The 15,651-nt window shown below is 59.4% G+C and overlaps 2 protein-coding genes across 3 annotated transcripts; one reads left to right on the top strand and one right to left on the bottom strand.

Annotated features, from left to right (window-relative positions):
- Positions 1 to 1,356: 1,356 nt before the first annotated feature.
- Positions 1,357 to 4,498, bottom strand: Fndc11 (fibronectin type III domain containing 11). Its single transcript, XM_046433124.2, has 2 exons — positions 4,395 to 4,498; positions 1,357 to 2,911 (listed from the first exon to the last, which is right to left on the bottom strand). Exon 2 carries the CDS (start codon positions 2,900 to 2,902, stop codon positions 1,901 to 1,903), a length of 1,002 nt encoding a protein of 333 aa, XP_046289080.1. The 5' UTR covers positions 2,903 to 2,911; positions 4,395 to 4,498; the 3' UTR covers positions 1,357 to 1,900.
- A 2,182-nt stretch (positions 4,499 to 6,680) lies between these two features.
- Positions 6,681 to 14,420, top strand: Srms (src-related kinase lacking C-terminal regulatory tyrosine and N-terminal myristylation sites). 2 transcript variants are annotated; one of them, XM_046433566.2, is made up of 8 exons: positions 6,681 to 7,462; positions 10,688 to 10,809; positions 11,200 to 11,366; positions 12,025 to 12,205; positions 12,287 to 12,445; positions 13,071 to 13,252; positions 13,340 to 13,496; positions 13,729 to 14,420. In XM_046433566.2, the coding sequence occupies exons 1-8, from the start codon at positions 6,981 to 6,983 to the stop codon at positions 13,920 to 13,922; spliced, it is 1,644 nt and encodes a 547-aa protein (XP_046289522.1). In that variant the 5' UTR covers positions 6,681 to 6,980; the 3' UTR covers positions 13,923 to 14,420. The 2 variants fall into 2 exon arrangements, with proteins under 2 accessions (XP_046289522.1, XP_046289521.1); XM_046433565.2 differs by having other exon boundaries at positions 12,025 to 12,445.
- The last annotated feature ends 1,231 nt before the right edge of the window (positions 14,421 to 15,651 follow it).

Raw genomic sequence — 15,651 nt, 5'->3', positions numbered from 1 at the left:
TTAGTGAGGCCTTCAGCAACTTAGCAACTCTGTTTCAAAAATAAATAAATAAAATAAGAAAGGCTGGGAATGTGGCTCAGTGGTTAAGTGCCCCTGGGTTCAATCCCTAATACGACAACAACAACAACAACAAAAAAAAAACTATTGCAGAGTTTTGGGGTATCTCCTGAGATTGGTAGGTGCCCCCAGGCAGAGGCAATTGGACCTCACCAGCCATGGGTTGGGCTTCTGGGGGAAGGGGTCTTGAAGACCAGGGGGAAGCCAGGACTGGACCACTGCCAGCAACAAGGGTTTAAGGAGACCATGTTGGGGTGAGATAGGCGCTCGGCTCTTGCCAGATACAAAGGTGGGAAGCCCCATGGAGTGAGTCTGCGGGAGGGAGCAGCCCAGGCGGGTGTACCCAGGGGCAGGACCTACTCAGGGTGGCTCTGCTCTGAGCTGCTGCCTCTGGGCCTGCTGGAAGCATGAGGCTGGGCCAGAGCGGAGGCCCAGGGCAGAGGGGCCAGAGATGCCAGGACCCGGGCAGCCCTCCAGTGGGCATGCCAGAGTACTGGACCCAAAGACACTTCCCTTGGCCAGCCCCTACCCAGGCCTCCCCTCTCCAGTGGGTTGGGTGCAACACAGCACAAACCCCAGTCCTCACTCCACAAGCAGCACAGGAGCAGTGGCATGCTGACCCTGGACATTTGGGATGGCCTATCCCGTAGGACGGCCAGAGGCAAGTCCCCAAAGCCACATGATGCCAGAGTGACAGGCATGGAGGGCTCACAGGAACCATGGGTGGGCCTGCAGCTGGAGAGCCCTGGGAAGGGAGCTGGGCTGCTGAGGCCTTTCTGACCCCACTGGGAGCTGCCCATCCTTTGCAGCAAACCATCCCTTTGCCAATGGAAAAAGGGGTCCCTGTCCTTTACCATTCTAGCCCCTGCCAGACCTGAGAGCACTGATGTGCATGGTGGGTGGGAAACTGGACATGTGTGTGCTCGTGTGGCCCTGGTCCCTGCAGTCCGCCCCCGCCTCGCCTGGGTGCAAGGTGCACCCTGTGGCCCTGGAGGTGACCAGGCCTGCATCCACGTCTCCTGAGTCAAGTGGGCTGTGTTTGAGACCATCTTCTGGCTGCACCAAGGTCACACGACCAGGCTGGAGAACATGGACTCTCGAGGCTCCTCGGGTAACATAGGGGTCTGGTCACCTGCATAGGGAGAGACCACCAGCAGCTGGCAAGGAGGGTTGGTGGGCAGAGGAATGGCCACCCCACAGGAGCTATGGTACTGGCTAGCATCTTGGGGAGGCTCCTGGTCAGGCTCCCTTGCCAGGACCCTCACCCACTTCGGGATGGGGGTACCGACGAACTTCAGCTTTTCTTGGGGAGAATATAAGACGTTTATCTTTTATTTTAAAAATAAAATGTGGGCTGGGGATGTAGCTCTGTTGGCAGAGTGCTTTCCTCGAATGCACAAGGCCCTGGGTTCAATCCCCAGCACCACAGAAAATAAATAAATAAAATAAAATGTCCTCTTGGTCTCAGGCACCCTGGCTCCAAGGAAGCTGGAATACTAGCGTGGGGGCTATGACTGCCCCCGTGGTGTCCAGACAGGACCCCAGGGTGTCACCCTCTCACGCAGCCCCAGCCTGCCAGGCAGGTGAGAAAGCAGAGACTGGTGTGGTGGTGGGGATGGCAGCCAGGTGCCAGGGGCTGGCACTTCTTGCTCCAGTGGCCATCTGTCCTGGAGGTCCAGACTGGGGCTCCCCTGGAAAGACAGCAGGACTAAGGGGGTCCTGGGGCTTGTGGGGTGCTGGACCATCAGGAAAACACTCATGGCTGCTGCTGCCTTAAAACCTAAGCCGGCTTGTTTAATTCTCTGTGTATACTCCTCTTTATTAGTGGATAAATATTAGAAAATCATCTCTCAGAAGGTGCGGTCAGGGGCGAGCTGGGCTTGCCCAGCCGACTGGGGGCAGGCCCTCCCGGGGGCCCTGGAGTGGTCTGCAGGGTAAGGCTGTCCCGCCATGGTTCATACACCAGTGTGTAGCTCTCTGCCCTCTTGACAGTGAACTTGTAGGTGCGGTTGGGCAGCAGGTTGTGGACATCGAAGGTGCAGGTGGCCACAGGGATGATGCCACACTGCGTGCATTCCTGCTGTGTCCGTGGCTCCAGCAGCTTGAAGCGCAGCTCAAACTGCTCTGGCACCGCTGGCTGGATGGTGACAAACCAGCGCAGGCTGACCCAGTCCTGGTGGGCCACTGACTCCTTTCGGTCAAACATGACTGGCATCTTGGTGCTCAGCATGAGCCGGATGTGTGGAATCTTTGTGGCCCCAATGTCGGATACCAGGCGGTGCTTGATGTGCAGGCGCCCTGGCACCATCATGGCCAGGAAGTTGTCCATGACAGCCGACAAGTCTGCCAGCCGCTGCTCCACAAGCCCCCAGCCAGCCAGGAAGGGCCGCGGGTCTGGGGACTCGAGCAAGGCATCCAGCTCTGTACGGCCACGGTCCAGCTGCTCCAGCAGGTCTCCCAGCAGCAGCAACTGGATCTTGGTCTGTGCTGTGCCCACCTTCTTCATGCGCTGGAACTTCCAGGGGTCAATGAGCTGGAACATGGTGTTGGGCAGCACCAGTGGGTTCTGGTCACCCAGGGCCAGGTGCTTGGGGAGGACCTCAATGTAGTAGGAGCACTTCTTCAGCAACTGCATGCGGGCATGGTGGCGCTTGAGCAGATGGGGGCTCAGGTCTGAGGTCAGGAACTCACGAAGCACATTGCGGTGCTCCATATAGGTCCTCCAAGCTTCTGGCTCCAGCAGCTGCTGATCCTCCCCCTCTTCCACCTCCTCCGTGTCCAGGAAGGACTGTGGACTGTCCAGCCTCATCTTGTCCAGGCCCAGGCCCGTGACCTTGAAGTTCATGGTCTGGAGCTAGGGGTAAGGGCTGGCATGAGCTGCAACAGTCAGGCTGGCTTAGCCGCCCACCCAGGCCCTCTGTCCTCTGCCCTCTGCCCTCTGCCCCACACTGGGCTTCTGCCCTTCCCAGGGGCACAGCTTTTTGAGAAAAGGCTATCTCAAGGGCCTGACAGAAAGTCTGTGTAGCTGGACAAAAGTGGACGTTGGGGGCAGAAAACCTCTTACCAAGGGGGCAGTTAGTTGTCCTTTGAAGTGAAGAGTCAAGTCAGGGCTGAGAGAGTAGGCTGGGGTCAGAATGGCCCAGGCGAAACCCCTGCCACTGACCAGCTGTGGGTCTGGTATGAGCTCAGTTCCTCATCTGACACAGGGAAGGTGCCCTAGGGCTGTAGAGAGGACTCAGTGACCCTGAGCAGTCCATGACTCTCTCTTGGGGCACTTGTGGTGCATTCTCACCTACTGGTTCTCCCTGAGGTTGCAGAGCAGAGGAGCAGGTCTCAACGAGGAGAGTGCTCTGAGGAATCAGCACTGCATTAGTCCTAGTACTGAGTATTCCCGTACTGAGGCTGGTGGCACAGAAAAAGACCCACAAAAGGATAGGTCCTGTCACCAGCTTTCACAGATGGAAGCCTGAGGCTAAGAATCTTGGTAGTTTAGTCTCCTTCCAGGTCTTAAAAAAATCCCTATATTTATTTTGAGATGGGGTCTCATTATGTTGCCCCAGTTGGCCTTGAACTCCTGGGTTTAAAGTACCCTCCTGCCTCAGCCTCCCCAGTAGCTGGAACCACAGGTACTGCTCCTGGCTGCTTCCATGATATGAACCATCAGCCCCAGAGTCTGCCCTCTGCTCCTCCCAGCTCAGGTTCCAGCTCTGTGTTGGTGGGGCTGGTGTACCCCAAGGCTGGGTGCTGCCACAGGCTGGCCCTGCTGCCAAAGCTCTCTGGAGAAGAGGCCAATATCCCTGGCTACCTTCAGCTCCCAGCAACCCCTGAGCTGGGCCAGTGGCTTCAGCTGGCATCCCTGATGTCATAGACTTCTGGAGTGAATGGATTACCTAGGAGCGAAGTGACCCAAGGCCATACAGGTCTGTGGTCAGAGTGTGACCCGAGACAGCCTCAGTCCTTAAAGGCCTACCTTGCTCTTCCTGGAGCAAAAGAGCCAGAGCAGACCCCTGGAGACACAGGGAGGGTTTCTGGGGTGAGGTGCAAGCTGAGATCAGGACCCCAGGAGTCCTGGCTGGAACCCTGCTCTGGCTGCAGGCCAGCACACCTCACCACCTCCGTGCACAGCAGCCTCCCAGCTGGAAGGCTGCATAGGGCTGCCCATGAACTCTAGGAAGGGGCATCCCCAGACCTATCCTTCCCCACCATCCTGACCCCATTACGCCCCTGGCCACAGGCCACTTCCCTTAAACAGACTACCGGCACCCCAGGCATCTCCACCCTTGCGCACTCCCCTCGCTTCCCGGCCCCCGTGCCCACCTCCCGAGTCCCGCACCTACCCCTCGTTTCCCAGAGCCCTCCTCTCCAAGTGCCGCTGCCTCCCCAGCCTGCGCCTGGCTTGCCGGCTGAGCGAAGCCCTGCTGCCGACTGTCAAAGCCCTCCGCGCCGCCTCGGCCCCGCCCGCCAGCGGGTTGCCATGGGGACTGCAGGTCATTGTGACACCCCGCGCGACGGGATGCCTGCGACGTGTCGTGAGGGTTGAGCGTAGACGCCGCGGGCGAGGGTGTTCAGCGCCCTGCGGACAGAGAGCAGCGGCCCTCAGCCCCGCCCCGTGGCCCCGTGCGCAACGAAAGCCAGGCTTGGCGCGGGGGTGCCGCGAACGCGGAGCCTGAGGCCTACCGCCTTCAGCTCGTGCCCTCGGGGGGGATCAGCACTGGCACCTGCGGACCCTTTTTGGTACAGGGAAGGGCACCTGCAGGAGGTCCCAGCCCTAGCACCGCCCTGGGGGTCTCCGAGGAATTCGGTCAAGGTGACCAGGAATTGGTGACGGGGTCACCTTAGCCAGCCGTCAGCAGGGCCAGGGGTGACCACTTCTCCCACGCAGGCTGCCTCTCCACAGGGTTTGCCCAAGCTTAGGCCATGTCTGGTCTGGATAAATGGGGTCTCCATTTAGCTCTAGGGAAGGTCTCAGGTCCCCATCCCATCCGTACACCCTACACCCCCCACCTCCCCCCTCTAGCCTTCAGACCTGTGGGATCACCACCCATCCCCCTATTGCTGGGAAGACAGCCTGGGTTTTTTCTGGCAATGGTCTCAGACACCCAAAGGTGCACTTCGCCACTTACTGCCCCCACATAGGAGCAACCCCTTCCAGGATAAGACTTTGTCCCCAACTCCTCTTACCCTGTTCTGTGGCCACAGCCCTTCAGCTCCAGCTGACTGTCCATTGGTTTGCTGTGACCTCCCAGCCTAAGGATGGAAGCCCAGGAACTGACTGGACAGGGGTGGTGGGTGCTGATCTGTCCTTGCCAGGACACTAAAGAAGTCAGAGCAGGGGTCATTGTTGATTTAGAGATTCAAGGGAGATCTAGATTATTTGAAGAAAAGGCACTGCCAGAGGGGGGTGACTGCCTCTGGGAAGGGGAAGTGGGTGAAAATCAGCAGGAGGAAGACCCTCTAACCCCAGGCCTGCAGCTCTCCCCTAGAGGAGGAATGTGGGGACAGAAACCCCTCCTCTCAGGCATGTCCTGATTTCTGCCCTCTCCTTGTCCCCCTCCCTTTTAAAATATTTTTTAGCTTTAGGTGGACACAGTATTTTATTTTATTTTTATGTGGTGCTGAGGATGGAACCCAGTGCCTCACACAGGCTAGGCAAGTGCTCTACCACTGAGCCACAACCCCAGCTCTCCAAACCCTTTTTGCTATTCCTAATTTCCCATCTAAATTTTTCCCTAATTTCCCATCTACTTTTTAATCAGCTTTTCATTTGAGATATGTGGATTGAGATATGTGGTTAGTAGGGACTAACAAATCCCACGTACATGTACCCAGTGTCCACAGAAGGAGACCTTTTGGAAAGCTGTAACACAGGATCACACTGGGACACTGATATTGACTGACACAGGGAGATCCACCAAAGGAACTCCTTGGTGACTCACCCACCCTTCCTTAGCCCTGCAACCACTAACTATGATTGTGTCATTTTAAGAATGCTGTATAGGGGCTGGGGTTGAAACTCAGTGGCAGAGTCTTGCCTAGCACACACACAAGGCCCTGGACTGAATCACAGTACCTGCAGCCTTTGGGGTTAGCCTCTGAGGTTCAGAGTAGTTCCTGACTGTTGGGACTATCCTGTGCACTAACAGTTGCTCTGTCTCATTGCTGAGTGGTGTTCTGTGGCCGGGATGGCCCAGTTTGCTTACAGTCTTGTCTGACCTTGGGTGGGCAGTGAGCTGATGCTGGTGGAAAGTTTCCCTGGGAGCAGTGAGGTTCCACTCCTGGGGAAGGGGGAGCACACCCCACCCATAAAGACCCTTGAAGCTGTGCCCTCTGGATATGGATGGAACTCTGAGCTCCTGCAGCCAGCCTCAGCCTGACACCCAGGATGCTGCCCCTCACACCAGCACACTGATGATGAGCAGCTTTTGCCCCCTCCAGGGACCTCCACTCTCGAGGGCAGCAGGGCAGGAGCTCCAGCCTTTCTCTTGCTGCACTTGCAGGGCGTGGCAGGGCAGTGCCGCTCCCTCCCGCTGGGCCTGCGGAGCACGACTGGGGCCGGCGCCTGCCGCGGCACCGCCCACTCAATCACCTGGAGCCTGTCCTCTGCTGCAGCCCCGCCCAGCTGCTCTCAGCACAACCGGACATCACAGCGGTCCTCGGGAGGGGCTACGGGTGCTGCCCTTCGCCCCACCCGTCATTTATCCAATCTAGGAAGCAGGCGGGGAGCTGTGTGCCTTGTTTAGGGACCCTCTGGAGTGACCCTGTCTGTCATTCTATACCAGGTGCCAGCTAGGGACTTGCGCAGGAAGTCCGCCCAGCGGTCCCACCGGCCCTTCCAGTTTCTCCTTCGCACTCTGATGGCTTCGGCACTCGGCCTCCTCTGCTGGGGGTTCTTCAGCCGGGTGTGCTGACCCTAAGGCTGCCCCATGCACCTCCAGCGTCAGCCGAGCCCGACGCCCCCCAAGGGCGCGGAGCCCTTCCTCAGGAAGCGTCTGGCCTTCCTGACGTTCTGGGACAAGATCTGGAGGCGGGTGAGCCAGAGGGCAGCATCCCCGGGCCCCAGGGCCCTGACGCCGCCGTCGCCGGCCCAGAGCCGTAGCCCCCCGCCAGCCCAGCGACCGAGCCCCTGGCTAGCCCAGCGCCCTAACCCGCCGCCGGCTCAGCGACCGAGTCCCCCACAGAGCCCTGAGTCGCGCTCTGCGCCCCCCGCGCAGCTCTTTCATGCGCTCTACAACTTCACCGCGCGGTGCGCGGAGGAGCTGAGCGTCACTCGCGGGGACAGGCTCTACGCCCTCAAGGAGGAGGGCGACTATATCTTCGCCCGAAGGCTCTCCAGCCCGCACAGCACCGGGCTGGTGCCCATCAACTACGTTGCCAAAGCCACCCCTGAGATGCTCTCAGACCAACCGTGAGTACTTGGGCCTGAGCCCCAGAGCCTGTATAGGTCTGGGGAGTGGAGTAAGACAGGATTTTAAGTGGGAATGTATGCATGTTCTCTGACCCTCCATGAGGTACCTGTTGCACCAGGATGAGCAGGCAGGTGAGCTGGCCACTGTGAAACAGATTAACTGCACTTCTTAGAGGGAAGCACAGGAGTAGCAGGTCCAGGTGATGGACAACAGGTCAGGTGCTGAGCATGGCAGCACTCCAGGACCCTGCCCTCATGCAGGGATCCACTTCACGAGTGTTCACTGAGTGGCCCCTGCTTCGGGGGCAGGGCTTGGGCTCTGATATGTGCCAGTTGATTCAGGCCTCACTCCATTCCAGGAGCTCTTCGGAGGGCTTCAGGTTCCAGGCATCCATGCAGGGACCCCTGGTACTGTAAGGGCACTATACCACCTGTCCACATTCTCCAAACCACCCAAGTGGGATCCAGACATGCCCTGGCTTGTTTAGGAAGAAGGTGCAAGGGGGAATGGATGAATTCCTGGGGTCCCCAGGACTGGTAAAGACCACCAGTGGCAAGTGGCCAGTGTGGATACCTGGTTGTTTGCACAACACTCTGGGATTTGGAGGGCAGGTGCTCTCCTGGTTGGGTCCTCAGAGAAGCCCAGGCTGAGGGTTCACTGGGCTGCATAGCCTCCTGGGTTGCAGGCAGAGACTAAGCACTCCTGTGTGCCAGCTCCAAACAGGGCCTATATGAGGGACACAGTGCTGTGGTGTCAAGTATTGGACCCAGGTCCTAGGGTGTGGTTCCTGCCTGCCTTTCCCCTAAATGCAGTTGGTCAGCCCAGATTTTGTGGCTATTGCAGTCTCCATTATCAAGATGTGGCAAGCTCTGGCCCAGTCTGGGGATCCTGGGAGGTTTAGATACCTCCTTTAGCACCAGCAGGTGGGGAGGGTCTTTCATCAGGCACATGCTGGGATGAACAGGTGGAGAACTGGTGGGAAGCAGGTCCTGCTGGGCCTTGGGCAGCTTCCCCTGCTCCTAGGCTCAGCTAGTCTGAGCCCTGGGCCTGGTCTCTGCAAACCAAGTTGTGTCAGCATTGCTCAGGGCCACCTCCAGCCTTCTGGGGGGCCCTTAGTGTTCAGTCTCCTGGGAGATTTCATGTGACAGGTGAAGCTGGAGTCACAGGAAGGTGCCTGATGAGGGGCTCCAGCCCTCACCCATGCCAAGGAGGCAGGTCCCAGGTCTCCCTGTTCTGAAGGGAGAGGGTTCACAGTCAGTGGATATGGAAGACAGATCCTGTGAACAGCTCCTGGAGGCTGCTGGCACGGCAGGCAGGCAGGGAAGGGCGCCTGGTGGGCAGGGCTGCTCTAGGGGAGAGCTAATGATTGCCTGAGCCTGGAGATGAAAGGCCTGACCACACTTGTGGCATCATTACTCTAGCACCTGGCTCCGTGTCCCAGAGAGAGACCTTTACCTCTCAGGGTGCACAGGGGAGTCTCAACTGCATTTGCAAGGGTCGTGACGCAGGCTCCTGGAGAAGGCTGGGGACATGTTGGGGAGACCCCCTTTCTCCTGTACCCCACATCCTTCTGTTCTGTAAAGGAATGACAGAGGCCCTTCACCCACAGAAGGTCTTGCTGGCCTGCTGGTGGACCTCCAAGGCAGGGACTGTATTCAGGAAGCATTCAGTAGAGCCAGCCAGTCTTGTGGGCTGTACCTTTGGCTTCTCAAATGAGTTTGTGGTCTTCTCAGAGCCTGCTGCATGGCCAGTCTCAGGAGGGTCCAGCCCAAATTCCAGCCTTGTCCTTGATTCTGTGCCCTTCCCTCTGACTTCAGCCCAGCCCCTTGCCTTGGCCAAGCCAGTTCCCTCACCCATGGCTCCCCAGGGTAGGGGTGCAGGCTCCTCTGGTCCCATGTGGGCTGCTCTGAGTCGCACTCCGGGTCCTCCAGGATCCCTTCTGACCCTACTCTCTGGGTGGTCTCAGAGCTGGCCCCCATGCCCCTTGCTCACTGTGCTTCCTGCATCTGGGTGAATGAGATCCCGTGCTCACAGGACTGTTCCCATGTGGCTGTGCTCCCGCGGGGCAGGGCAGCGTGCTTCTCTTGGCTGGGTCCCTGGAAGGTCCCAGAAGTAGGAGGTCGAGGTGGGAAGCTGAGCCAGGTGTGGATCCCCACCTGGACCCTGGACAGCAGAGACACCCAATGGGGAGGGGGGCTGGGAGCTACTTCTCCCTCCCAAGGATGTCACTGGCTCCCAGGAATGAGGGGACCACACGGCGTGACTTAAACGACTTAGGAGATGGCCCCTGACCTCTAAACTCGAGTTTGTGGACTCCTGTGTCTAGAAATCTGAGGAGTGGGCTGGGATTGTAGCTCAGCAGTAGAGCACTCACCTAGCATGTGTGAGGCACCACATATAAATTAATTAAAGTCCACCAACAAACAAAATAAATGAATAAATAAGTAAATCGAGGAGTGGGTGCCGGGGAGCCCCTGTCCCCTGGTGTTCACAGAGGCCCAAACACCTACCTGGCTCAGAGGGGAGCGTTCTACGGACAGAGGTCAGGTAGCTCTGGGCCACCTTCCCTGGGCAGGACCTTGAGACTGCAAGATGCCATGAGCTTCTCCTAAATCCCTCACTGGTTCTGTCTCCCGACCTGCACAACCTGGCTCAAGTCACCTGCTCTAGGGGCTCCCAGTCCCCATTAAGCCACCTCCCAAGGCACCATGCCCCGTCAGATGGCACCCATGGTCCTCTCCGGTCATACTGGCAGCCCAGAGGGTGCTACTGGGGCAGTTTGCTGGGGACCTGTTCCTGTGAACCCCCATAGGGGATCATCAAAGTTTCAAGTTTGGTGCGTTCAGCCTGTGGCCAGGGCTGATGGTTAGCCTGTGGCAGGGACTAATGGTCACTTGATGGGCAGGGAATTGGAGGTCATTTGTAGCAGAGTTAACTGAAAGCTAGTGGTCCAGGTGAGTGAACAGTCTCTCCTGTGGGAGTCAGTGTTCAGTTCACCTGTGGTGGCTGAGTTAGCCCCGTGCCAGCCTTAGTGGTCCCCTTTCCAGCTCTGAGGACTCTTGAGGTCAAGCAGGGGACAGGGGCTGGTGGAGACCCTGAGTTGGGACCCCAGATTGGGCACTGGTTGTACCTTGTCCCCAAGAGATGTCAGGACAACTGTGGCCTGAGGCCTGGCTGGGGTCACACGGTGTTGGACTTGCAGTGACCTTGCCCACTGCTTGCAGCTGGTACTTCTGTGAGATCAACAGGACCCAGGCCCAGCAACTGCTCTTGTCCCCTGCTAACGCTCCAGGGGCCTTCCTCATCCGGCCCAGCGAGAGCAGCCTTGGAGACTACTCACTGTCAGGTACAAAGGCAGTGCCTTATGGCTGTCCCACAGTGGGGTGCTGCTCAGCCCCCATCAGCTAGCACCTCGGAGCTGGGGTGGCGGGTCCCCAGGCAGTACCAGCCTCTTTACCCATTCCTGGTGAACATAGGTGTCCTCCCCTCCCTCTTTCCCTTCCTCCTCCCTCCCTTCACTTAATCATGGACTCCTTCATCCAACAAGAATCTATCAAGCACTTGCTCTGTGCCCCCAGAGCTCAACACTGCCTCTGCCATGCAGCTGCCACACCCACCCCTGCACACAGGGCTGGCCACCTCAGGAACCCCAGACACTGGTCTGAGCCAGGCCACAGGAGAGGTTGAGGTGGGGACGCCTGCAGCAGAGTCCCCAGTGTCCATCTCTGTCTCCCAGTCCGGGCCCAGGCCAAAGTCTGCCACTACCGCATCAGTACAGCCCCGGGAGGCGGCCTCTACCTGCAGGAGGGCCGGCTCTTCCCCAGCCTGCAGTCTCTGCTCGCCTACTACAAGGCCAACTGGAAGCTGATCCAGAACCCACTGCTGCAGCCCTGCGTGCCCCAGGTGGGCCTCACTGGACCCTGTTCCTGGGAGCCACCAGGACTCAGTCTCAGAGTCGCTCAGCCAGTTCCTGGGCCTGCCCCACCTGGGGGCAGTGAGAGCCAGTGGCTTCTGTGCCCTCCACTTGGGGTGGCACTCTGGCTGTTGGAGGAAAGATGCGGGGGATCACTGTGGGGGGGTATGGGTGCACCCCACTCTGCAGGGCAGGAGGCAGTGGCAGTGACCAGTCGGGGAAGGCACCCACAGCTGTCCCAGGCCCTGAAGGCAGAAGTGTCGGGAGGAAGTGCTAGCCCTCCCATGGGGCTGAATCCTGGAACTGCACCAGAGCTGTGCTCCAGGGCAAGGGCAGAGCCCTCTGGTTTCTCTGGTCTCATAATGACAGCCCAGTCAGGAGCAGTAATGAATGTCTGTGGACGGATATCCGGCCGGCTCAGGAGAAGGTGCCACTTAGGTCCCCACAGCAATTAGCTCCTGCATCTCAGGGCCAGTCTTACCAAAGGCCAGCATTGGTTTCCCTGTGTTCTAGTCCAGGCCTGGGGCGAATGAGTCTAGGGGAAAAGAGATGCCCAAGACCTGATGTGGGGGCTCTGTGCAGAAAAAACCAGGAGGCAGGGCCCTGCCAGAAGCCCACCCTGCCCAGCCCTCCTGTCCACTTTGCCAGGGGAGTGGCTGGCAGGGCACTGAGCTGCCTTCCCTGCAGAGGCCCCCAGCACAGGACAAGTGGGAGCGACCTCGCTCAGAATTTGTCCTTGGGAAGAAGCTGGGTGAAGGCTACTTCGGGCAAGTGTGGGAAGGCCTGTGGCAGGGCTCTGTGCCCGTGGCAGTCAAGACCATTAAGTCAGGTGAGGCCCTCCGTCTGAAGCCAGCCTGGGGCGGTAGTGGGGGTGGCATGGGTGGTCCTGGTGCAGTGTCCTCTCCTGCAGCCAACATGAAGTTGGCTGACCTGGCCAAGGAGATCGAGGCGCTGAAGACCCTGAGGCACGAGCGGCTCATCCGGCTGTATGCGGTGTGCTCCGATGGAGAGCCTGTGTACATCGTCACGGAGCTCATGTGCAAGGGCAGTCTGCAGTCCTATCTGGGAAGTGAGTACTGCCCTGCCATGCTGGCCATATCCTTCTGGTTGAGTGTGGATGATGCCCTCCCCTCTGCATGGAGGCTGTCCCTGGGGCCCTTGGTGGCAGGCCATTGGTGGTGGGCCAGGCCTCTTTATTGAACATGTATGGCCCAGGCTGCAGACACCAGTTCCTGCTGGGTCTCTGGCCAGCAGGGAGTTGGGAGCCAGGATCTGGGCTGGGGCTGGGCTTTGCTGAGGGACAATCAGAGACATGTGTTTCTGAGGCTGAGCCTGGAGTCTACCGGGAGCAGGGGTCCCCATATGGGTTACCAGCTCTGTATAAGGTCTGTGGACCCAGCCCAGCCCCCGGGCACCCCATCCTCCTCTCTGAGTCTCCTCTACCCTGGAGTCTCAGGGTTTTGACTCAGTGGCCAAGAAACAGCTTGCATTGAGCAGTCACATGGAGGCACAGGACCTGCTCGTCCTGTCCTGCTCACTGCCCACTTTGGCATTACTGGCTGTTCTCATGCCATCTTAGAGAGCAGGAGACTGAGGCACAGAAGGGTCAAGAGGCTTGAGCAGGCATCTGCCTGCCTGACTCTCATGGGGCCCGTTCTGTAGCCTTTGGTCCCTGAGCTGCTTTCCCTTTGCAGGCCCCGAGGGCCGGGCCCTGAGCCTGCCGCTCTTGCTGAGCTTCGCCTGCCAGGTGGCCGAGGGCATGGGCTACCTGGAGGAGCAGCGTGTGGTCCACCGGGACCTGGCTGCCAGGAACGTGCTCGTGGGCAATGACCTCACTTGCAAGGTGGCTGACTTTGGCCTGGCCCGGCTGCTCAAGGTCAGTGGGGATTCTGGACTCCTGAGCCCACGGGCAAGGAGGGCACTTCTGCGACTGCTCCACCACTGGCCTCCCCTCACCCCCCAGGATGATGTCTACTCCCCAAGCAGTGGCTTCAAGATCCCTGTCAAATGGACGGCACCCGAGGCCGCCAACTACCGTGTCTTCACCCAGAAGTCAGACATCTGGTCCTTTGGCATCCTGCTCTACGAGATCTTCACCTATGGCCAGTGTCCCTATGAAGGTGTGCAGCCTACCCAAAGAGAGCCAAGGCCTCTTCTGGAAGAAGTTTGATCTGAGGGAGGAGGCTCATCCGGCCCTGGGAGGGCTGAACCTTGGAGGGTACCTGCCTTCAGCCTGTGCTCTGAGGGCTGGAGGGGCTGGTGGAGGGCAGGCTGCTAGGCTGGGCAAGGTCTCCACAGCGAACCCAGACAGAATCAAGGTAGCTCCCACTCCATATCCACCCCCCTCCCCAGGAATGTCTAACCAGGAGACACTGCAGCAGATCAGCCGAGGATACCGGCTGCCGTGCCCAGCCACCTGCCCAGCGGAGGTCTACACACTCATGTTGAGGTGCTGGAAGGACAGCCCTGAGGAGCGGCCCACTTTTGCCATGCTGTGGGAGAAGCTGGGCACCATGCACAGGCACCTCCACCTGGCCCTCTTGTGACCAGGGCTCTGGCCATGGGTGGCGGCCAGGGCCAATGCTCTCTGCAGGGTGACCCCAGGTCAAGGCTGCACAGCTGGGAACCAAACCAGCAACTCCAGCTGTGGGCCTCCTGTGCTGACACGTAGGGACCTGGACACCTGCAGATGGAGCTCAGCCACCCACACCCACCCAGATGGCAGAGTGTCCTTTGCCTGGTGTGGCCTGTGTGCTTGGCGTCTCCAGGACAGAGGAAGCACAGAGTAGAGCCTCAGAGACACTGGGTGGAGAGGCCGCAGCTGGCCTTGTGCGGGTCCTCCTTGACTCCTTCCCAGGGTGAAGGAGGGAGGGGAAGATTCCCCCACGTCCCACTGTGAGTTTAAGTGGCCAGCGCTGGGGCGCCCAGGCAGACCCAATGGCACATGTGTGCACATAGGGCTGGCACTGTCTCCTGCCCCCTGTAGGCACTGGCAAACCTGGCACATGTGGCTACACCCAGTAAAGATGTTCTGATTGACTCAGACATGGGCATGGATGTGTTACACGCTGACCCCCAAGCCCAGAACCAGGCGATGGAGCTGAAGGAGGTCCATCCTGCTAACAAAGGTGGAAGAGAGAGCAGAACCCCCAGGACACCCTGGTGCCCAAAATGAGCAGCCACAGAGTGAACTCTGTGGATGTTGGCAGGAACTGACAGGCTGTAGGTGTCAGTCACAGCCCTGCTCTGGGCTGGAGCAGAGCCAGTGGGCTGGGCTTGAGGTGGGAAGTCTCAGGACCCAGGAGGACAGGCTGGGTTGCTGGTGGACAGCATGAGACTGCTTCTAGGGCAAGCCACCTGTACTTGAGGTCTGTTCCCAGGATGGGCAGTGGGTGGAGGCGGGGTGGGCGGGGTGGGGCAGGTGCTGTGTGTGTGCTAGCTGCCAGCTGCCAGCCCACTCCAGGGAAGACCAAATCCCAGATGGGCATACTCTTATCGGGGGTGGGATTCTTTGGGAACGAGGAGCTGGGCAGGGCCGTGTGGCTGGCCCTTGGCTACCCCACACCACAGGATACCAGGGGTGGCACACAGAGGCTGGGGGTTTCATCCAGGGTCTCCTAAGATCACCCTCTGTCCCTGGGAGCCCAGGTTTGCAGCTGTGCCCCTAAGGCTGTAGGGACAGAAAGACAGCTTCAGCTCACCATCTCCTAGAGGGACGGAGCTCAGGCGCAGGTCTGAGGCCGGTTTGCTCATTATCACTGATCACAGGCCCTGCCCACGTGCTGGCATAGGAGGGAGCTGGGAACAGGAACCCCTCTGTGCGAAGTGACCACCCCCCAGGCAAAGCAGTGGCTCTGCAGGGCTGGCACAGTCGGCCTCCTGGAGGGAGGCAGAGTGGTCCCCGGGGGACCAAGGGCAGGGCAGCACGTGCAGAGGAGAGCCCTGGAGGCTTGTCATTCTGGGGACGCAGCTGAGCCTGGCTGTGCTGGGTGGAAAGGGGAGATCTAGGTGCCTCGGAGGCCACACTGGGTTCCAGCCCTGTGGGTGGCGGCAGCAGAGGGGTTTGGGCTGAGCCCTTTTGGGGCCCCCACTCCTGACCTCTGGGCCATACTTCTGCCTGGGCCTGCAGCTCCCAACCCCGCCACCCCAGGAGGGTGGGGGCACTGGGCTGGAGAGGCGAGGCCCTGAGCCAAAGTCTCAGGCACCTCCCCAGCACATAGTCAGGGTGGCCTGGGCTCTGGGGTGGCTCAGCCTAGTTTGGGGACCTGGGCTGGC

The sequence above is a fragment of the Marmota monax genome, unplaced genomic scaffold (assembly GCF_021218885.2).
Source record: "Marmota monax isolate L192 unplaced genomic scaffold, Marmota_monax_Labrador192_F-V1.1 WCK01_AAM20220418_F8-fsc00014, whole genome shotgun sequence".
In the NCBI taxonomy this organism is placed as follows: Eukaryota; Metazoa; Chordata; class Mammalia; order Rodentia; family Sciuridae; genus Marmota; species Marmota monax.
This window is presented reverse-complemented; position numbering and strand designations above follow the sequence as displayed.